We start from the raw sequence: 22,929 nt of genomic DNA, 5'->3' as shown, positions 1-22,929 counted from the left end.
TAGCTTGTAACACTTCTTCTTTTTTCTCGTTAAACTAACAATTTTTTTCTCTTGCTCATCCAGTCACTTAGATATCTTTCAAGTAACCAATAAAAAATGTGTCACTTCACTAACATTACTAGTAGATCCATTACTAAAACGCAATGAAGAGAAATGTCTTAGCATTGCAAAAATAGGCACACAAGTGCGATATTCTGATTCCAACATTCCTCAGATACAGGGCATTGCAGAAAGAGATGCAGAAAACCAGAATCTTATCCTTCACATTTTGAAATAATTCCAACAGCAAAAGGAAAAACTAACAAAGAAATCAATAAACTAACTAACTAGAGTTGCAACCCTAAGTCAGAAACATTTCTAATCAACATCTCCAATCCACATCCTGGAATGGTTGTTATATACTACTACTACATTTTTTGCCTCTTAAGTTCTTACGACATCTCTCTGAACCGAGCAATGGCCTTCTTTTGTATCAGAGTCTTGTAACTGTCACCAGCCTGTACTTCAAGGTTTGGGTCCACCTTCTTGGGCTGATGACTTCCAAGTCCTGCTCTACGTTCAGATGCTTGAGCTTGGACTGGCTCTACCATACCACTTCCATCCTTCCCCAATCCCTGAATTCATGACAATAAAAGAAACCAAAAACAATTCCCAAAATACAGTGTTAGGCTTTGACATACGAGAAGGAATACCAATTTGCAGCCAGGGCATCACGAGCTCATACAAGTATACACACAAAATGCAGCATTAACCTCCCACATATTTTAGAAGAAAAAAAGGTTGTAACCCATAATAAACAATTCAGCAGCACCGGACCGATGAAATCGATATAAGCTTCTTTTTTATCAGTAAAATCAATATAAGGTTATTAGTTGGGATCCATATAGGGTACAAGGGAAGAACTAAATCTGTATTAAGTGATACCAATTAGTTGGAATATGTTATAGTAATATCAGCATGTTTACTTTAGGTCCAATGTTTTTATGAGTATTTTGGTCCTGTAAGAGATCTACAGGCTAGTGGAGAACTTCTAGTGCTTTTACTTCTATTTTTTTATTTTATTTTGATATAATATTGGACTAAGATGAGCTTAAATGGAGCGGTATGACCATTGAGGATCCATAAAGCCATCCCAACTTGCTTAGGGTTGAGGTGTAGTTATTGTAGTCGTAATTAGTATAAGGTTATCAACATTTTTAGATGAAGAAGATTATGAACAACATTTTTCTGCGATCAAATAGAAACGAAGTCTATGAAGAGTTGTAAGGTAAGAGATGATACCAAGCCCTCCTGCCATCCCATGTTGCGGAGCATACGGTTGCCCACATTACTCTCGTCGATAGCCCTGTCAGCAGAGATCACCTCAAAGCTCTGACTATTTGCTTCTGCACTACGTCCACCTCCAACACCAGGTGGGAAAGGTGTTGGATCAAAAACACCTCTTCTAGATGTTGAGTCTCGATCTTGAAGCCCAGCAATAATAGAAAACAAATTTTCTCACAAGTTAATACACATACCAAATCTAGCAACCACCATTGGAATCTTCATCTTTTGAAGTTTTCCAACTAAGCAAGGTCTGGACCTACGGAAAAGTTTTCAACTATGGAAGAATTGCATCCTATTACAGAAATGAAGATAAGACACTTACAAAAACCATGGCGCATTAGAAACCTCAGGAAGAAAGGGAGGGTGGGATAGGAGGGAGGGAGAGAGGGAGAGAGATGCAAAGCTCAAACAAGCTGCATTAGCCCAAAATGTTGTGTGAATTCTTACTTGAATCTCCAGGATCTGATGCATCATCTCCAAAAGCTGAAGATGAACCATATAAGCTCCTCCGCTCAGCAGCACGATCTCGGTATGCAGTTGTAGTTTGAGACTGCTCCTTAATAGATGGAGGCTGCGATGGCATCTCTGAGAACCTTCTTTTACCACCTCCAGCGGGTACTGGGGGCATATAAGAACCCAATGCAGATGCATCTGTCCTAAAGGGCGCTGCAGAGGCATCTGGATTTGTTAATGAGGGAGCTGTGCTTGGTGGCATGGTATGTGAGGTGGATGAACTTCCAGATGATCCTGTATACAGGGTATCCGATTTCACCACTCCTAAACCAGAACCTCTTATTACGCCCTTCAGAATGCCCCCAGAGCTGTTAGTCACAGACCTAGGCCTATCCTGAGACTCAAAACTCACAGATTGAAAAGTTGAGTTTCCTGCAAGTCCTGGACTGGCTGTAGCATTCTCTCTAGCAGTCAAGGGCTCAGCTTTTAACTTGGTTTTTGCTGCAGGTCCTACTGAGTTAGATCTCTCTTCACCCACTGTCTGGTTGTCTTCAAGCGCCACGCGGGGAGCTTGACCTTCATGACTTCTTTGCTTCCACATTGACAATACATTATTCATTTTCTTCTTATTGGCAAGGATGCTGCTTTTTGAGGCAAGTTTTATCTCTTTTGCCTTCTCCTTCTCTTTCTTTTCAGCAGCTATTGCTGCAGAGGCAGCAGCCTGGATAGCGTCGGGTAGTGAGGCAGCTTTCTCACCAGCTACTACAATAGCTGGTGCAGATATAACAACTTTCTTAGTGTTTGAGCCATCAGATGATTTGGTAGCTTCAGTTTGTCCCTCTGCTGCTTTGGTGTCATTGTGATTGGTACATGGTACATATTGCTGAGTCTTCTGATCGTAAGTATACCAGATCCCATTGTTACCGTCATAATACAAACCTGCAAAGCAACAATAATTGCGATGGTGTCACGTTTTACTTTTACCTACACCTGTAATTACGTCCTAGGGTTTATCAAGACCTTTTCATAATCCAGCTCCCAACACATACTCAAACTTGAGAAGAGAGGATCACTACAAGATGAAACAGAAATAGAAAGATAGTTTTTTCCCAAGTATAATTAATATAATAGCAGCAATAATCACATAAAAATAGGCTCAAACAAGACTGCCAGATGAAACACAAACCTCCTGAGAATGAAACCTAGCACGCCCTTAAAATAGGCAATTGGACAATATTTGGTTGAAGTTGGAGGGAAAAAAAAGAGTACTTGAAGTTGAAGTTATAAAAGAGATTTTGGAAGTTAATGTGTTCGGACATTAATTTCACTAGAAAAAATGAAGGTTGAAGATTGGCGAGTAAAAACAATTATTTCACTTGAAATGCCCCTCAAAGAAGTTTTCAACATTTCACCCGTATTTGAAATACTAAAGTTCCGTATTTACAAAATAATAAATGATATTTATGGCCAAACATAAGTGGAATTGGCAGATTATTGGACTGAGAAAATAAGACAGCAGGCACACAACTCAGTTAAAGTCATCGTCATTAACACCCCCCCCCCCCAAAAAAAAAAAAAAAACTTCCCCTGATCATAGTATAGATTCTCATACAAAAGCAAAAGAAATAATGTGGAACCATTTTTTCCAACATGTGAAGAATTTTCAGATGGGCGACCTTTCACACTTAGCAGCTTACGAGCAAGGGACAGACATCTGAATGCCATCACAGTTCCGAGCAATTTTGAGACCAAATTTAGATGTACTGGACTACAATCTCTAATTGTTTATAATAAAAATCTCTATCCAGCCAAGTCTTCACGAGAAGAAACGGGCACCAAAATTGCACTAGCTTCTTACATTCAGGCATCTGACTTGAAGGACATTGAGATCTGCAACCTATCTACTAAATGGACCTCCGCAGTCTCACTTAGACTTCCATACAACCCCATGGCACCCAAAAGGCACAAGACGTGAGCAGACAATGTCCACTATTTCATGTTACTTAGTTAAAAAACATCAGCTAATAATGTGTGCTTAACCAGACTTGGTTTATAAATGACACAGAGTGGACAGTGCTTTAACATAAACTGGAAACAAACCTGTATTCCCGTCATAATAAAAACCAGAAGCAGCATCATAATAATAGCCAGAGGCTTCATCCCAGACAAATCCAGATTGTGGAGCAGAATTTTGACCAGCAACTTCTCCACTGCGCTCTTGTCCACCGGTTGACAGTTTATCATCAGGATTATATTCTTTTGGTGCCCATCCAACAGCATCATACTACAAGCGTGGAGGAGGTATAATTAGACGTGTAACTTGACCTAATTCTATTGGATAATTATAGATGTGCTAACATGCATCAAATAACGCATCAACATTTTACAGTCTTCTATTGAAAGATGAACAGATGTCTGTCCAACCAACGTAAAAGAAAGCTACAAACTACATGATGCCTAAGCTATCATTTGGTGACACTCAAAGCTCATTCTTTGCAGCAATAGTCTCCCCATCTCACCCACCCACCCCCAACCCTGCCGCGAAACAGAACAGAATTATGAAATGAAACCGTTGCATATGGATAAAAACAACAATAGTTAGCTTTTACTCCCATTTATTCCAAACAGTTACCCCCCATCCCCCATCCCCACCCCCACCCCCAAAAAAAAAGTAGAGCGCAGTGTCAGCTTAATTAAGTGAAATTAATAAAATTGATTTGTAAAAGCACAGGGATTCTAATGATCTGCAGAAAGTACCAAAAAAGGAATACAACATCGGAAGTCTTCAATACATTTGAGAAATGGATGAATAATGTTTCTAAATTTGAGAAATGGATGACATATCTTAAGTTATTCGATTGATACACTCTGACCAACTGCATGAGATGTATTTAATCAACTTGCAGCAATTTAGAAAAGCTACTAAGCAGGTATGAATGGAAGGAATTCACCCATTCAGGCTAAAATTACTTGTTCAAGGCCATCTCTCTCTAACAAAGGTATCTGTAGGCAGCATATCGCCCAACATAACAAAAATTTATTTATAAATGGAACCAGCTCCCAGCCCTCAAAAAAATGAACAGAGCTATAACCAAGGTAAAGAGTAAGAGAACCTGTTGAGCAAAAGTTGCTGCTTCAATAGCAGCAGCTGCAAGGCTACTAGTCTGAGAAGCATTTGATCCTGGTCCAAGGATACTTTTTGCATATGCAACTCTAAGAATCTGTCCATTCTTCTCCAATGTTGTACCATTTGTTGCTTCAAGAGCTTTAGTAGCTTCCTCCACCTGAAATATGCGAAAATAGCACAATAAAGATAAAACATTTTCCTTCAGAAAAAGATCGACTTCCTACTACAGACTTCATCCAATTTGTTCATTGACAAATAAAGACTAGCATCTTTACAGGGAACAAGCCTCTAAGTAATGCAGAAAATGGAAATATTATACATGACTGGCAAAATACTATATGAAGAGAACATGAATCACCTTGTATGTTTTTCCCTTTTGTGAATGAAACCCTTACTCATCCAGAAAAAACAGAAGGAAAAACATAATGACATTCATGTTCCTAATCACCAATATAATCAACAAAAAGAATGTTTTACACAAACTTCTCAAAATGAAAATATCATATAAATTTTCCCATGGCCAACCCAAAAGAAGGATGCCTACTATTGATGCTCCGTGCCGTATATGAATATTCAATCACTTCAATAACCACCAAAACTAAACGTACCGAATAGAAGTGCACAAAAGCAAATCCCCTCGAGACGTGAGTGAACTTGTCTCTGACAAGACGAAGATCCTGCACATATTAAGTTGTTAGACAGCTAGATAGGAGCCAGGAAGCACAAAAGAAGGGCAAAGATGATAAGAAAAAATAATTCACCTTAATAGGAGCATGTTTGGAAAATTCATAACGAAGCATCTCCTCATCTGCATTTTCATCTAATCCACGGACAACCAAGACATGCGTGGGACCTGATAAAGTATCAAATTAAGATCAATCCAACTATGCTAATTAAGTTCCTGTTTGAGGAATTGGAGAACCTCTTAATCAGGATTTGGTGGGAAAGCACTCCTGTTCTTTTCTAAAAATCCTAGTTTGGCAAGAACCTGATCATTGTTTTTGGGATCAAGCTAATCCTGACTCCTGAGATGGCCTTAAGCTGAATTTGGTCCAAAGAATACGGCCTAAAAGTCTGAAGTTGTGACCACATCTTTTAATTTTCCCTACCCAAAAGTAATTACCACCTTTATACCTATTTCTCTTCCCATTTTCTCTCTTTCCTCAATAAAAGTAATAACATGCCAAACCAAGATTAAGTAAAATCCTAAGTAACCTTTACATTTTAAAAGACAAGGACTGACCGCGAATTAGATTATACTGGATATAAATTGCTTTTAAGATCGGTTGGATTCAATCTATTCCATACTTGGAACTTCCAAACAGAACCTAGATATGAGCTGAACAAATCATATATTAGTAACCTGCTTCGCCTCTCCTCCCCAGAGAGCTAGAGTTGGATGATGCCATGTCTGCTGGAGGAGCATCATCTGTCCGTGGCTCATTACACTGTTTCAAAGAGGAGAAAACAGGATCACGCATAGCTATCATACGATGATACCAAGAAAAAACTTGTGCGCTGGAGCTATATTACTATAATAACTTTATGCATCCATGAACAACTCAGCCAAGATATTTGTCAGACTGCAGATAAAGAAAATATCTGATCGGTGTAAAGTATAAAAAAACAAGACTAACCAAAAGTACTCTATTACTATTTTGAACACAAACAGCAGCATCCTTAACTCCAACTCTCTGTTCACAAACCATTGCATACAAGACATATTTGCATCTTTTAATTAGATCAACATTGATAGCAAATGTAGTTCAGTCTTCAATCAATAAAAATGGCATACATGTACATTTCATATAAGTTGTATATACACAAAAGAGCAGGGGCTGTGACGATGCAACTATTTTTCCCAGCAAACATGTGCAAATATTGTTTTCTTAAAGGAAAAAAAACAAAATTGAACATGAACAGCGAAAATATAAAAAATTACCATCTAGGAAAGATGATAAAAATCATGTGTGTGGGCATGTATGTTGGATAATGGGTGGATTCGATCAAAGTCGAAGCAATTTACAAGTTTCATAATAAATTATCTTCTTCCTCTTACAATAGAATTTTAAGGTAATGAAATCCCTTTATCAACAGAGATTATCAACAGAAATCCCTTTATCAACAGAGATTATCTTCTTCCTCAGACTTCATCAATGATCACTTTCTCATTGATCTTCCTCTGTCAGGGGAAAGGTTTACTTGGGCCAGGGCGGAGGATTCCAACTCAAGGTCTAGACTTGATAGATTTCTGATATCGCCCTCCTGGGATGAGCTGGTGCCGAATGTGCTGCAGATTCCTTTACCTAGGCTGACTTCGGATCAATTGCCTATCTTGCTAGATGGATGCAGAGGGAGGGGGTGTGCTCCCTTCCGATTCGAGAGCATGTGGTTGAAAGTGCCAGGATTTGGTGACAAATTGAAAGAATGGTGGATAAGCTACAAGGTATCAGGGTCACCTTCATTCCGTCTATCGAAGAAACTCAAATTGCTCAAGGGAGATATTATTAGGTGGAATAAAGAGGTCTTCGGGAGGGTAGAGGTCAAAATGAGGGAGCTTATGCATGAATTGAGGGAATTAGAGAGAGGGGAAGGGGCGAGGGAGCTAGATAAATCTGAGAAAGCGAGATTTGGGGAGGTTAAGAGGGAAATAGTCGAGTTAGCAATAGCGCAGTAGACTAGTTGGCGGCAAAAATCAGGGGCGCTCTGGTTAAAGGAGGGGGATTCGAATACCAAGTTTTTCCACAGGGTTGCGGTTGCAAATCGAAGGAGAAACTTCATAGAGTCCTTAGTTGTGGATGGGGTGAGGATTGAGGGAGAGGAGGAGGTAAAAGGGGCGATAGTGGGGTTTTATGAGAACTTATACAAAGAGAAAGTTAGTTGGAGGCCTACTTTGGGGGGCATACAGTTCAACCACATAGGGGAGGAAGACAGTGAGTAGCTAGAAAGAGCTTTCGAGGAGGAGGAGGTGCACGATGTTGTGTCAAGTTGTGCTGGTGATAAGGTCCTCGGGCCTGATGGCTTCTCCTTGGCCTTCTTCCAGCTTTGTTGGGACACCATTAAGGGGGAGTTGATGGAAGCCATTGAATACTTCCACGTGAATGGTGCTTTCGAGAAAAGTATCAATGCTTCTTTTATTACTATTGTGCCTAAGAAAGAAGGCGCATATTGTATCAGAGACTACAGGCCTATCAGTCTCGTAGGGAGCATTTATAAGATTATTTCTAAAGTGCTCTCCAACAGACTCAAGAAGGTTCTTGACGTGTCTGTTTCGTCCTCCCAGAATGCGTTTGTGGAAAGTAGGCAGATCCTGGATGCTGCTCTGGTGGCAAATGACCTTGTAGACTCCAGAAGGAAAAATAGAGAACCCGGCGTACTGTGCAAGTTGGACCTTGAGAAGGCTTTCGACCATGTCAATTGGGAGTTCCTGGACTTCATTATGAAATGGATGGGGTTTGGTGAAAGATGAAGGGGATGGATCAAGTTCTGCATTTCCTCAGTCAGATTCTCTGTCCTGGTTAATGGTAGCCCGTGTGGTTTCCTTGGCAGCTCCAGGGGTCTCAAGCAAGGTGACCCCCTATCCCTCATGTTATTCATTTTAGTGATAGATGCTCTGAGTGAAATGATGGATCGTGCAGCGGGTGGAGGCTTCTTGAGAGGATTCTCAGCTCCGATCGGGGTGTTCAGTGCCCGAAGAGTCTCTCATTTGCTTTTTGCGGATGACACCCTGGTTTTCTGTGATGCCGATATGGATCAGTTGACCTGCCTGAAGCAGGTACTGCAGTGGTTTCAGATAGTATCAGGACTCAAAATCAACCTCGGCAAGTGTGAGATTTTCCCGATGGGTGAGGTTGCTAACATTGATGATGTGTCTCACGTTCTCGGATGCAAGTTGGGCTCTCTTCCCACTACTTACCTGGGTCTACCATTGGGCGTTTTGCATAAGGATACTACGGTTTGGAATCCAGTCATTGAAAGGGTTGAAAAAAGATGAGCAGGCTGGCAGAAACGGTACTTGTCAAAAGGCAGTAAGTGCTTATCAAAAGCACTTTGTCGAGTATCCCTACCTATTACTTGTCCATGTTGCAAGCTCCTGTGAGCATCACAGAAAAACTGGAGCGGCTTCAAAGGAATTTTCTTTGGGATGTGGCGGATGGAACTAGAAAGTTTCATCTAGTGAATTGGCAGACAATCACTTCCCCAAAGAAGTGGGGTGGACTTGGAGTAAAAGATCTTAGGGCATTCAACAGAGGTTTGCCGGGGAAGTGGCTGTGGAATCGGGGTAGAAGAGCATGCTCTATGGAGGGAGGTCATAGTAGAAAAGTATGATTCCACGGGAGGGGGTTGGAGGACCAAGGCAATCACAGCACCGTTCGGGTGTGGCATGTGGAGGAACATCATGAAGAACTTGGAAGCTTTCTATGGCAACATCACATACAGGGTGGGAGATGGAAGGAGAATCAGCTTTTGAAATCACAGGTGTGTGGAGAGGATACTCTGAGGGTCTCTTTCCCCCACGTCTTCAGAGTTTCAAACCAGAAGGATTTGATGGTCCAACAGATTCGCAAGGAGCATGAATGGGGTAGTATGGGACCTCTCTGCAAGATTGGGAGATTTAGGAGCTCCAAAATTTGTTGGCACTACTATACGGGCAAGACAGGCCCCATCCATCTTGCGATTCTTGGAGATGGGGGTTGTGTGGCGATGATTTGTTCACCGTAAAGTAATTTTAGAGAGTATGTTGGCGAGAGAGGAGGCTACTTTTCCATACTCATCGATCTGGATTCCTAAGGCGCCCAAGAAGGTGTGCTTTTTTGCATGGCTAGCAGCGAGGGGAGTGATCTTGACAGCTGAAAATCTGCGAAAGTGAGTTATTACACTTGTTAGTTGGTGCTACATGTGTAAAAGCTCAAGGAAAGAAGTTGATCATCTTCTGCTGCATTGCCCTGTGTCCTGGGGTTTGTGGAGGGCAATCTTGAATCTTTTTGGTGTTCAATGGGTGATGCCAAACACTGTAAAAGAAATGCTATATAGCTGGGCCGATTTCCGTAGAAGAAGCAAGCAAAAGGCGTAGAAGCTCGCCCCGTTAGCTCTCATGTGGATAGTCTGGGGAGAGAGAAATAGGAGAGTTTTTGAGGGGATTGAGTCTCCGTTTTCACATCTTAAAAATAGTCTTTTATCTTTGATCACTTTTTGGTGCACACATATAGCCCCTACTTGTGTAGAAGATTGGGCGTCTTTTGTAGAGAATCATGTTCTGATGTAAATTCTCTACTTTTTGGTATACTTCTTGTATGCGGGAGTTTTTTCTCCCTTTTGATTAATACAATTTACCTTATCAAAAAAAAAATTATCAACTAACAAGGTAGAGTTATAAGAGTACTATAAGAATAGGATTATAAATAAGAACCTGAAAACAAGATGTTCGCCGTGCAAAATTCACACATCCACAGATGGTGCACATCCAATCAGATGGAACAGTGATACTCCGATGGTTACCATGGTTAGATCTTGAAGCACTGTCTAGACTACCAGGCCCACCGGGCCCTCCAGTTGGCTTGCTACTGCCAAACAACAAATTAGAGGTCTGTTAATTCAAACTTTGCAGCGCTACCAGAACATATTATTCAGAAACGCCAAGAGCAATTTCTAAAACTACTGAAAAACATGGTAACTCTACTACTAAGAAAACGGACATTGCAGCTTGTCTGATAATTGCAGAAAATAAAAGATGAAAACAATCGGAAGTTGAAGAAATAATAATTATTGTCCTGATTTGGGGCCTAGCGGGTATATTTTCCTTTTTTGAAGGAAGAGAACACTTCCTGTTCTCTTTTACTCCCTTACCTTCCCTAATTTGCAGGCAGCGTCAAAGTTCAAGGAAAAAGAATAAAAGGGATGATGACTTTGATATAACATGAAGGGAGTGCCGCAGTTGCAGTGACAAAGCCCAAAGAACTGATGGTTCAAGAAAGCTTGAATAAATTTACTCAAAAAGGGTGCTCCAAATTTGACCCCAAACAGAAACTAAACCCTAAATGTGCAAGATAAAGTAACACTTGGTGCATTGTACCCTTCGCTTCACTAAACAATCTTGCAAAGTATGAACTGGCAATGATAATAAAGATAACAAAATCAGCACTCTCCTATGCAACAAAACAATATTTACCTGTACTCGAAGAAAAGCTTTCTACCATCCACAACTAGACCCTCAACCCCAAGTTTATCCATCATTGCTTGCGCCGCACCCTATTTCACAGCACTAAGCTCAATTCTGTGCTAGAATGAAATGGAAAATATGACATTTGCATATAATTTTATTTTCCATACCACAGAAGGGAAATCAATAAAGGCAAATCCGCGAGAAATGCCAGAATTTCGTTCTTTGATCACACGAACATGGCGTAGGGGCCCCCACTCAGCCTAAAGGAAAAAAAGCATACAAAAGGAGAGAAATTTGATGAGCACAAATACAGCAAAACTGAGTGGGCGACAAGTAGCACATAGAGAGTTGAGCGAGAACAAGAGATTGATAGAGAGAGTACAAGGATCTGATACAAATCTTCTTCGGTCGTTTTCTGTGAAAGGCCTTTGACAACAACAGTCGCTGAAGGGGCCTACATTTAAATAGCAGAACCCATGAGCGCTTCTACCATAAACACAAATGGGATATGCAATGTATGAAACATACCACAGAATAATTGTCATGGTATCTTTTATCATCACGATCTCTTCGTCTCTCACTTCTATCATATCGGCCATCATCATAACTGTCCTCTCTATGACTGCGACTATGACTTCGACTTCGAGGAGATCTTGATCTCAGGCGATCATCACGACCACGAGAACGTGAGCGGGAATGCTCCTGTCTTCTATATGGACTCGGATCCCTCTCACGACTTGATTCTTTGTCACGTCCACGCTCACGGGATTCACGTCGTCTCCAATTACCATCTTTCCCACTGCCTCTTTCATAGTCTGAGTCATAACTATATCTACTGTACTCATAGTCCCTTTCGTGGCTATCCTCCCTGTTCAGGTGCGCCATACGATGTTTGTAGTCATAATCATCATAGGGGTAGTCGTCACGCTCACGTCCCGAATACCTAGCAGGCCTGTCAAATCCAGTATCAGTGTAGTTGTCAAAACTGCATAAACCATCTCTGAATGTGTTAATCTCATGATACTTATCAGCTTCACAAATTTCATGATATGAATCAACATACAGCTTCTCATGCCTCCTGGAATCTCTCTCCACAGGATACTCTTCTTCATAACTTCTTCTCCTTGTTTGAGGCCAGTGTCCAACTGCTGGTGGCGGATGAGGGTAGTGCTCTCCTTCCAGTATATCACGGTGATAGGCACCCCGTGAGTAAACACCATCCCTCGAAAATCTATCATCTAGAAACCTCCTGTCATCATAAGAACCACCAGCCCTGCAAGAAAACCATGAGGCAAAGGCCAATAGGAAAAGGCAAAGAAATAATGGAAGAAAATGAAGTGTCAAGTACCAACATAATAGGCAGTACATTAAAGATTTTGAATAGTTCTATTACATGTTCATGCAGCAAATGTGACAAGTAAAGTATTAGAAAAATTAATTTATCATCAAGCAAAATTAATTTATCATCAAGCAATTTGATTACCCTTTTGGTGAGAGATGATAACACTCACCGGAAATCTGGCTCATGAACTCCTCTATAACCCTCCAAAGCCTGTGGATTCAAGAGAATAAGTTGTGTCAGCAAGTTATAATCAAGGATGGAAGTTTAGGCAAATCCATTCCACATCCTCACTCTCCCATGGCTTTCATTCATTGTTCTTTAAGAGATGCTGGAAAATTTTTGGACAATCACATGATCCTAGTTTCTTGTCTATCATCCATTATGTGATTAAGAAGGAAACCACAATTACGCTGTTATTTTCCCATCCATGATGGGGCCCATATCGACCAGGATCCATTTCTTGCAAGAGCCACTGGTGTTATCCCTGCAAAACTCTCGATGTTCTTTTTTGAAGTTTCAGCAGCAAGATGACTGTAAGGCTTTCCTGTAATGCATGCACAAATAGATAGTCAAGCCATCATGAACCAGGAAACAATCTTCATGATTTGGCCTCCCCTTTACTGGACTCCTCAAAATCAAAATCTTCCCAGAACAACTCTTGAAACATTGTAATGCACAACTAAGATCTTCATGTAGGAATCATCAGATATAATGTTACTGAATATCATCTGAACCTGAAGAGATTACTAATCCCAAGGCAAAAGATATGGGTTCTCTTGTTCAAAAATAGAAAGCCACATGATAACTTTCCCAGTACAAAGGACATCACCACGTCAAAAAAAAAGGTGATAGGATTACCCAATGAAAGTAATTCCCATCTGTGAAAAGTAGACGATGATATGCATTTGTAAGGGTGAAACCACTATGCACTAGTCAATTAGAAAGTCCAAAGATATATGATATTTGGGAGTAGAGATCCATGCGGAGCTCAAAATACATCAATTATAAGCTCAGAAGTTACTGTAAGAACGGACATGTGGAGACCCCAAAGTGGTAACTTTTTCTTCAAACCATGCATGGCCTAGTATGAGAACAGAATGCTTATGAACCAGCATTCCAGAAGGATAAGGAATAACCTCACTATTGAGTCTTGTATATCGCTCCTCACATGAAAACAGATGGGCACGTATATATTAGTCAAAATCTCCACGTATACCTCGTCTATTGAACAGGATAGAAGCTAGAGTCAAGGCAGTGATCCATGGAGATACAGTTGTTCATATAAAAAAATAAAAAGAGTTTTAAAAGTGTAACAGCACATTAGAATTGCTGATTGCACTTCACTATACTACCGACCTTTCTTTGCAAACTTAAATGCTGTTTCAGCATTATAGATAACAAAAAGTGTGGAAACTAGTGTCCGCGCTCAGGATATGCTTAGAGGGACACAATAGTTAAGAGTAAAGTGAGGACACAGTGTGAGGTAAGCCATGAGCAGACAAACACCGGTGTCAGTAACGGCAAAAAAAAAAAAAAAAAAAAATGCGGCACAAAATCAGTCATAATGGACCATTAACTCTATACAAACATTTCAAGCTCTCACATCAAGTAACTACAAAGTAACAATAATCACAACAACACCAACAGAAATTAAAACCACAAGAAATAAAAGAAAAATTACATCCAACACTATGTAACATACGACAATAACTTTGTACATATTGTTGAATAATGATCTAGGTAAATAAATAAAAAAAAATCTTTTTTTTTCTTTATTCCTTTTTTTTAAACCGAGAAATCCCCGAGGGCCAGCGCATGGTACAAAACCCAGGCGAATAATGTCCCTGCCCCTCTACCCTTCTCCACTCAAATTTAAGGCTTTTGTCTACTGCAGTGTTATGTAATTCTGTTTTGTTTACTCCTTTTTTTATAACCGAGAAATCTTCTTTTTTTCTTTATTCCTTTCAATCCAAAAGTTGATTATCACTACCCAAAATAGGGTAGTAGAACCTATATAAATAGGAGCCATTGACTTTGAAGTCTGAACATAACGCCAATTAATTTTTTAAAAAATTTTTTATAACGATGAACAGATGCACAAATTGATTACCAATAGTCCCTCAAAACAACCAGAGAAATTAACACATTAAACTACAAGTTAGCTCGCAAAATCACCGAAAAAGCCATAAATTATGGATATGAAGCTTAATTTAAACCGTGAGAAATAGAAAACAAAATTAAAACCCAATTCACAAGAGTAGAATTGAAAAATTTTGGGGAGAGGGGATTAGGGTTTTGGTTTGGAGAAATTAGAGATGGAGGAATAAAGAGGGGATCTTACAAATCGGATTTTTTAAAAACGATCGCCGATGAGTCGCCTGAGCAATGTTTCGCCACCGATAGAAAAAGCTGCGTCAAGTGTTAACTCGACAGAAGAACAAACTCTGCTTTAACGTGAAATTGCAGCGTATTCGATAAACGTAGGATTTTACACAAATAGCCACTGAGAAAAGTTTGGGCTCGTGAGCTCGAAATCGCTAAATGACATGTAGCCACTCAAAGGCCTCGTTTGTTTGTCCTTGAATCTTAATTATTTATATCTTAAACATTAAATGTGTTTGTTTTAAAATTTTGAATCTTAATTATTCAAATTTTAATCATTAAGTTTATTTACTTTTTTTACTTCGCAATTACTTAATGGGTCTGAATAGGTCTGTATAATTAAGATGCATAACACAGACTTAATTTCATTAAGATGCTATCAGTCATATTCATTATTAATTGTCGTCACCGCCTACCATTATCAACTAACACCATGCCGCCACCACCACCACCATACTCAACCACAATCACCACCATCATAGCTGCCACTATAATCGACTGCCACCACCCGCCATCCATACCACTCACACCACCATCATTCTCAACCACAAACACTCATCCACCTCAACTACCACAACTAATTATCCCATCACCATCAACTAACCGGCACTACCCATCATTATAAACTACCACCATTATAAACTACATTCCTCAATCACAACTACCACCACCCCCCGTGATTATTAACTATCATCACTCACCACCACCATCAACCAAACCTACCACCGCCTCTAGTGGGCATTCACAAGCAACATTGTTAGCCATCTCCACCAACAACAACTATATTTTAAAAAAATTATATATTTTATTGATAGAATATTAGATTAATTAGTATTTCATTTGAATTTTATGTTTATTAATTTTCAAATAAAGATAAATTTTATATATTCAGATATTAAAAATCAAACAGTCTAAATCATTTAGCATTTAGATCTTAATACACATCTTAATATTCAGATTCAGACGTCTTAATCTTAATACACATCTTGATATTCAGATTCAGACGTCTTAATCTTTAAAAAAACAAATGAGGCCTAAACATACGATAAAAATGTCCTGAAATTAAGATTTTTAATTTATAATTTTAGAACAAAAATAATTATTAGCTAATATCTAAATAGTATCCATGAGATGGCTATATGTGCACTTGCCCCCTCGAAATCTACAAGACCCAAATATTTTAATAGCCTGTTTGGCCAAGATTCTTCGATCCTATAACCAATTTTTTTTCAAAAAAAATGCTTTCTTTTCAAAGTTAAAAGTTTGGCCAAACTTTTGGAAGAAAAAAAAGTGTTTTTTGAGCAAAAGCATAAGCAATTTTGAGAAGCAGAAAAAAGTAGCTTCTCTCTAAAATAACTTTTTTGAAAAATACTTTTGAGAAAAATACGCTTAGAAGCAGTTTTTAAAAGTTTGGCCAAACACTAATTGCTGCTCAGAAGTATTTTTCAAATTAATTAGCCAAACACAAATTGCTTGGGATTTTTACCTAGCTATACTATATTATAAACGTATTTACCTATGTTCTTTATGTATTGCAGTTTTTAATAAGTATCTAGGTTTTTCTTACAATTTGTATACATTGCTCCTAAAAAGGCTCTCACCCCATTATCAGTGCCTTCAATTAAGTGATTCAATTACATCCTTTCTTTTCTTTTTCCCTCTCATCTTCTTTTTTTTTAAATCTAAATCCCTTAATCTACGCCCAGAATCTCCATCTTCTCTCTTCCCACCATTGCCAACAGCTTTATGTTATTAAAAAATATTCAAAAATTATATGATAATTGTATCATAATTGTATTTGAATTGTATTTGAATTGTATCAAATATATCAAACCTAAAACATAATTGTATCATACTTGTATCACAATTGCATCTAACTTGTATCTGGTACATTAATACCCAAAAGAATACCTACACAATACTAATAAATTAATATACAATTATCATACTTGTGATACAAACTGTGAAATTCGTTACGAACTCACAATTGCTCGTAACAAGATACAATGTACATTTGATATACAATTCCTGCAACAATTATGATACATATAAAATTATAATACAATCACGATACATTTCTGAATTATTTTTATACATTTACGATCTTCATCTTTTTTCAAGTTTCAATCACAACTCTACACTAAAAATCCAATATAATCATATTATAATTGTATTAGTATTGTATCGAGTATTATTTTAAGTCACATACAGTAAAGATTTTAGAAAGAAAGAAAACAAGATTCAAAATGTATCCACAACTTGATTTTAGAGCAATATTATAAATTTCGTCTACATTGTATCAATAATAAAAATAGAGAATTTGGGTGATTAGTAAGAAAGAGAGAAATTGGGTTTGAAAACCTTTAGAAAAGGAAAAGAATTAAAAATCTGGGAAATTTGGGGGGAGGGAGTAAAATAAAAGAGAGATTTTGGGTGATTATTAAGAAAGAGAGAAAAAAGAAACAGAATTTTAAATGTAGGGGAGGATTATTGGAAATGAGGGTGGATATCGTGTAACTGACGATCATGTAACTGAAAATTAAGGGAACTTGGATTTTTTTCTTTTTAATGGTTTTGTATATAACTTATAAATATAGATCTACAAAGTAATAAATAAGGAACTTAAATAAAGATGGTAAATAGGTTTCTATTATAGTATAGTTAGGTAAAAATCCAAACTGATTCTTATCAAAAGTACTTTTAAGAAAAAATATTTCTCAAAATAAATTAATTTTTGCAGCTTGGCCAAACAGGCTATAAGTCCACATAAATGGTCTTTTGGGGTTTTCTTAAATAGCACCCATCTAAGACAACATGGTGATAGTTTCGCAGCCATTTAACTTTTGTCCCCGTTTCAAGAATTTGTGTGAAAGTGGACTTTTTAAGTTTAATGAACAAAAATTGGATTAAAATACCCACCAACCAAAAATAGAGCAAATTACTTACAAGTCATTCTCAAGTTCTTAATGATTGGAAAAAGTTGTACTATCGTCATCCAGCATATATTGTTTAACTGGAGTCCGGAATCAAAATATGGTTATTTTGGACTCAAAGAACCAAAATATGTGGGGAAAAATATAGTGACCAAAATATATATATATATAACGCCCTTTTAAAGGGCACTATACCTTAACGGTTGTTTGTCCGTTAAGGTATAGCGCCCTTTAAAAAGGCGTTATATTTGAACCTGAAATGAGCGGGAAGGTATAACGCTCTTTATTAAGACGCTATAGAATAGTGCCTTAAAGGGCATTATACCCACATAAAAGGGCGTCCAGTCCCCTTCCCCACCAAACCAGTGTCGTTCCCCCTCCCCCATTAAAGAATACAAGAATACAAACAGCCCCCTTATTTTTAATCAAAAAAAGCTCGAGTAGAGCCCACCGATCCCACAAAAAGTGTAGATTTTCGGTCCCACGTCCTAGCTAAGGCGTTATCTCAGAGTGGGTTGCTTGTTTCGGCTCCAAATCACCAAATCTTTAATTTTCCAAAAACTTAAAATCGAGGTATTCCGATTTAATTTTTGTTAAAGCTCGTATAAAAAATGCATATTAGTTATTTTTAATGTGTTCTATGTTGTTTTGTGATTGTTTTGCGATTTAACTAATTTGTTGTTTTTATCCGGACTATAGTATTAGTGTGCTAAAAAAATTAGTAAAAATAGAGAAATTATTATTAGTTGTTAAAAAAATACTAATTAGTTACTTTTTACTGTGGTATATGTATTTTCGTGAATATTTTGTGATGAAATTTATTTGTTATTTTTATCCGATTTAGATTATTTATTTGCTTAAAGACTAGTAAAATATATAAATTGTCACTTTAGTTCCCTTTAGTGGTATCTTGTGGCCTAATGTAGTACTTGTATTTATATTGTATTGCCCCTTTAGCATAGTAAAATGTAATTCCCTTTAGCGTAGTATCCTTGTAGTTATTGAAATTAATTATTTAAGTATCTCTTATACCCAAACATACGTCAAAAAAGCTGATAGTTCAAACACAAACTCTGTCCAATTCTAGTCAACGATCGTAAGAAAATAACATGAGAAAACAAGAATATTTCCTGGACTAAGTATTGTTATATGAATATTTAATAATTAAATCATGTATAGTTATAAAAATTAATTATTTAATTTTATTATAGTAAAAAATAAGTGAGTCATAAACAAAAATATATAATAATAAAACTAACATATAAATTAATAAAACTAACATATACAATATTAAACTAACATATAAATAATAAACTAATATTTAAAATAACAGACATATTGAGTGATAAATCGGAAAAATTGTCTCATCATGAACATAAGAATTCAGGATACCTTGGTGCTAATGGGCCTCAAATATCGAGCCCGAAACCCATATGTGAATATTTAATAATTAAATTTTATATAATTATAAAAATTAATTATTTAATTTTATTATAGTCAAAAATAGGTGAGTAACAAACAAACATATAAAATAATAAAACTAACATGTAAAATAATAAAACTAACATATTAAAGTAAAATAATGTAATTAATATTGTTCAATTTACAGTAACCGAAATGGAAGTTCCGCCTTTGCATCCCGGACCTGCCACGCTAGAGCTACGGTTGCTACAGGGCGAGCATAGGTCGTCCTACATATGGGAGGGACAGTTACTGGCCCAGACATTCCGCGCCAGGAGAGTAGACGATATGTGAGACATTCTTATGGCCCACCCTCTCCATCCCCGTATAGTCAGACGCCTCCATGATACGTTTTTTATATGATTGTGGAGATCGGCCAGCTGCAGCTGGATTGGTCGTTGATCACGACCCTGATAGAGCGGTGGCGACCGGAGACGCACACATTCCATTTGTCCATTGGCGAGGCCACTATCACGCTTCAGGACGCGGAGGTCCTGTATGGACTGCCCATTGATAGACACCATGTTGCTTTGTCGAATGCCATCAGAGAATATACGGGTTTGCAGTACCTGGAGATGTTGCAGCAGCTCACCGATTTCCATCTACCGGATGAGACTGCATTGATTGGAGCCAGTCGTCTACAGTTGACGCCCGTCCGGCAGCATTTGGAGGCGATGCATGCTAATATCACAGATGATACACCAAAGCATCATATTCACTAGTACACGAGGTTGTTGTTGTTGCTTATGTTTTGAGGGGTTTTGTTCCCGAACACTTCGGGGGACCTAGTAAGCTTGAGATTTCTTCATCATTTTGAGCGGCTAGATGATTTACATCATTACAGCTGGGGTGTTGCTGTTCTCGGTTACTTGTACAGGTAGATGTGTCGGGTGAGCATCGGCACCCAGCGAGATGTTGCTGGATTTTTGTCGTTGCTACAGGTAAAAACATAGTCGAATACTCTATTCATTATAACATACCTAGTAAGAATATACCTTACATTTTACGTCCACTTTGTATATTAGGTTTGGGCCTGGGAGCGGTTCCTGCAGTTGCAGCCACCTCTACCACCCTTAGCTCCGGGTGCACCACCTCCGTTTCTCCCTTTAGCTATGAGGTTGGTTGATAGGCGAGGATATGGACGGGAGTACGAGGCTCGACATAATCTCCCTTATTGCAGGGATTTGTTGGATTTGTTGGAGGGTGCACAGGTAAATGTATACCTAAGTTTACTTGGCCTGGCTTCATATGTGTTGCGTATACTCATGTTTTCTGTTGTTACTTAATAGTTCATTTGGAGGCCATACAACAACGAGCTAATAGCTGGTTTGCCCGATTATTGCTCAACCGACCGAATTATGTGGAGCTCTTCCGTCCCGTTGATGTGCCTTGATATTGTCGAGCATCATGACACCGAGCGAGTACTTCGCCAGTTTGGCCGCCCGCAGCTTGTACCGCCACTGCCCGCTTGGCATATGACACATTACCAGCGGGATGATTGTTCGAGGGTGGACCAGACATATATGACATGGCTAGAGGCGCAGATCGATACTTGGGACCAGCAACATGACCTGATTCTGCCCCCCCCTCCACCTGAGCGGGTGGATGGTGAGCATGAGTATATGGCCTAGTACTGCAGCGTTACCCGACTTTTCATCGGGAATCCCGTTTATCGCGCTGGCGATCGGTACATTCCATATGCCCGGAGGCACTGGTATGTTATTTGGTATACTTACTCATCACGTTAACCTAGCGTTCCGTAATTTATATTTTACATGTTGTGTAGGTTATTGGCCTACATCTGTTCCACTAGTTGGGACTGCAGATGCAACAGTATACCGGCGGGGGAGCAGCCGCTTTGCACGAGTATGGTCGGCAGATTACCGATTTGGCTTCCCATACACTGAGGCGAGCCCGAGATGATGAGCGCTTAGGATACCAGGCTGATTATGTGGCGCCAGAGTAGTACCGTTGTGGGCCAGCAGTGGAGCCAGAACGTGGTCGACGTGGAAGGCGTGCCCCACGAGGTAGGGATATCCCACGAGGTAGGGGTGCCCCACAAGATCGTGGGGGGTCGGCGAAGATGTGGTCCCCATCAAGGGGGCGTTGAGGTACATGCTGAGGATGTTGGAGTTGATCAGTCGGGTAACCTCCATGAACCAGACCATGCTCATAGTGATATGCCGTCATCCAACCTTCAGCTTACTCCAGGGACTTCGCAGGTGACCCCGTCAGCTCCATTGTTGATCGCGGGCACGTACGTGAGAGGATTGGGATCAGTATTTTCCTGATCCTCCAGACCCATCGACTGTTGCTGATGATCGTCCGACACGAGATGTGGATAGTGAGCGCCGGCTGAGTTATGGCTCATCATCGACGGATGCTGAGGATCTTTCATAGGCGCAGGTTTGTTTGTATTACTATTATTTATATTTGTTTTTATCTCATTGATTAGCCATAAACATCTTTATATATTTTTTTAAGGCTTCATCTTCGCCCGTCACGGAGGTCACTTTGTGTGATACTAAAGGTGACAAACGGGTGGGTCGGGCCGGTCTGGGTCGAGAAAAAAGTGATCGGTCGGTCACCGATCCGGGCCAGTTTTCGTGTTTTACGAACCGAGCTTAACGGGTCCGGCCCCATCCGGTCAAAAATTGAACCGGAACGGTTCCAGGCCGGGTTAATGTAATTTATTTATTTATTTGTATTTTGTATAACTAATGTAAAAATATAAAGCAAAAATAATCTTATAAAAAGAGTGTTTGAATAAAGGATGCAAAGACTTTGAAATTCCTATATTTGAATATTTCATTAAGAATTTAAGATAATAGAATATAATGAAGATGGAAAAAAATTGCACTTATAATTTGCAAGTTCAAACTTGCAAATTAAAGTTTACATTAAACAACAACTAAATTAATAAAAAATGAGTAAATTCAAAGTTTAATTATTAAATATAAATCTAGAACTTCAAAGGTTTTGCATTACCTTAGTAAGTTCTTCATAATCAATATGACCTTCTTGGCCATCTTATCGAGTGTTAAATTCAAAGGCTTTCATAGTTTCTTTTCAAATTTTCATTGCATAATAATAATTCAAATTAATCTAACAAATTAAAACATTAAGCATAATACGTCTAATAATTTTAAAATAATACAAATTGTCTCAAGTCAACTTAAAATCTTAAATACGAATTTCTGGAGGACGCTCAAGACAACTCTGCATATACCTCATTAAACAGCCTGTGCCCTCCCACTTTCGACGAAGATTTAAGACTCGACCACAGTTCTTGCACTTTACTTTGTGAACTTCTTCATTTTCTTCTACCACCTCAAAGTGCTCCCAAACATATGAGCGCACTCTAAAATCACGGGGCATGATTTAACTTGAATTGAGAATTGGAGTTTGAGAAATGAGATATGAGTGAAGAAATGAAGAAGAGTGGGGCCATTACCAACGATCAAATGAATTTAATAATAATAAAAAAATCAGAAAATCAATATTGAATCGGGCCGGGCCGGGCCGGTTAACCGTTCAACAGTGATTTTCCTTGACCGGGTTTGACCGGTCCGGTTAACCGAATTTTTTTTTAAACGGACCAACCCCCCTAACCCAGCCTACCCGGCCCCCTAACTACCGGTCCGGGCCGGGCCGGGTTACTACCGGTCTGGTCCGGAAACGGGTCAACCCGGCCCGTTAAACAAGCTTATGCGATATTGACCTGGGTGCGACAGATGATTAT

At 38.9% G+C, this 22,929-nt stretch overlaps 1 protein-coding gene across 8 annotated transcripts; it reads right to left on the bottom strand.

Moving 5' to 3' along the window:
- Window positions 1-144: 144 nt before the first annotated feature.
- Window positions 145-14,954, bottom strand: LOC104092713 (SUPPRESSOR OF ABI3-5). Of its 8 annotated transcripts, none has more exons than XR_011410574.1 (17): window positions 14,753-14,954; window positions 12,821-12,955; window positions 12,581-12,621; window positions 12,133-12,342; window positions 11,598-12,054; window positions 11,452-11,523; window positions 11,237-11,329; window positions 11,076-11,155; window positions 10,317-10,470; window positions 6,270-6,354; window positions 5,668-5,759; window positions 5,515-5,583; window positions 4,893-5,063; window positions 3,880-4,063; window positions 1,774-2,718; window positions 1,282-1,618; window positions 145-614 (listed from the first exon to the last, which is right to left on the bottom strand). XR_011410574.1 is itself a non-coding variant. In XM_009598374.4 (17 exons), exons 2-17 carry the CDS (start codon window positions 12,866-12,868, stop codon window positions 432-434), a joined length of 3,066 nt encoding a protein of 1,021 aa, XP_009596669.1. In that variant the 5' UTR covers window positions 12,869-12,955; window positions 14,753-14,952; the 3' UTR covers window positions 145-431. The 8 variants fall into 8 exon arrangements, 6 of the variants coding, with proteins under 6 accessions (XP_009596669.1, XP_009596670.1, XP_033511133.1 ...); XR_011410575.1 differs by having other exon boundaries at window positions 1,282-1,582; XM_009598374.4 differs by having other exon boundaries at window positions 1,282-1,463; window positions 14,753-14,952.
- Window positions 14,955-22,929: the final 7,975 nt, after the last annotated feature.

This window comes from Nicotiana tomentosiformis, chromosome 8 (assembly GCF_000390325.3).
Source record: "Nicotiana tomentosiformis chromosome 8, ASM39032v3, whole genome shotgun sequence".
In the NCBI taxonomy this organism is placed as follows: Eukaryota; Viridiplantae; Streptophyta; class Magnoliopsida; order Solanales; family Solanaceae; genus Nicotiana; species Nicotiana tomentosiformis.
This window is presented reverse-complemented; position numbering and strand designations above follow the sequence as displayed.

Coding starts and splice junctions, on each gene's coding strand:
- LOC104092713 (XM_033655242.2), bottom strand. CDS start 12,868: ATGGATCCTGGTCGATATGGGCCCCATCATGGATGGGAAAATAACAGC. Junction 12,622..12,820: donor ATGGATGGGAAAATAACAGC/GTAATTGTGGTT, acceptor TTGAATCCACAG/GCTTTGGAGGGTTATAGAGG. Junction 1,464..1,773: donor ATCAGATCCTGGAGATTCAA/GTAAGAATTCAC, acceptor CTGGGCTTCAAG/ATCGAGACTCAACATCTAGA.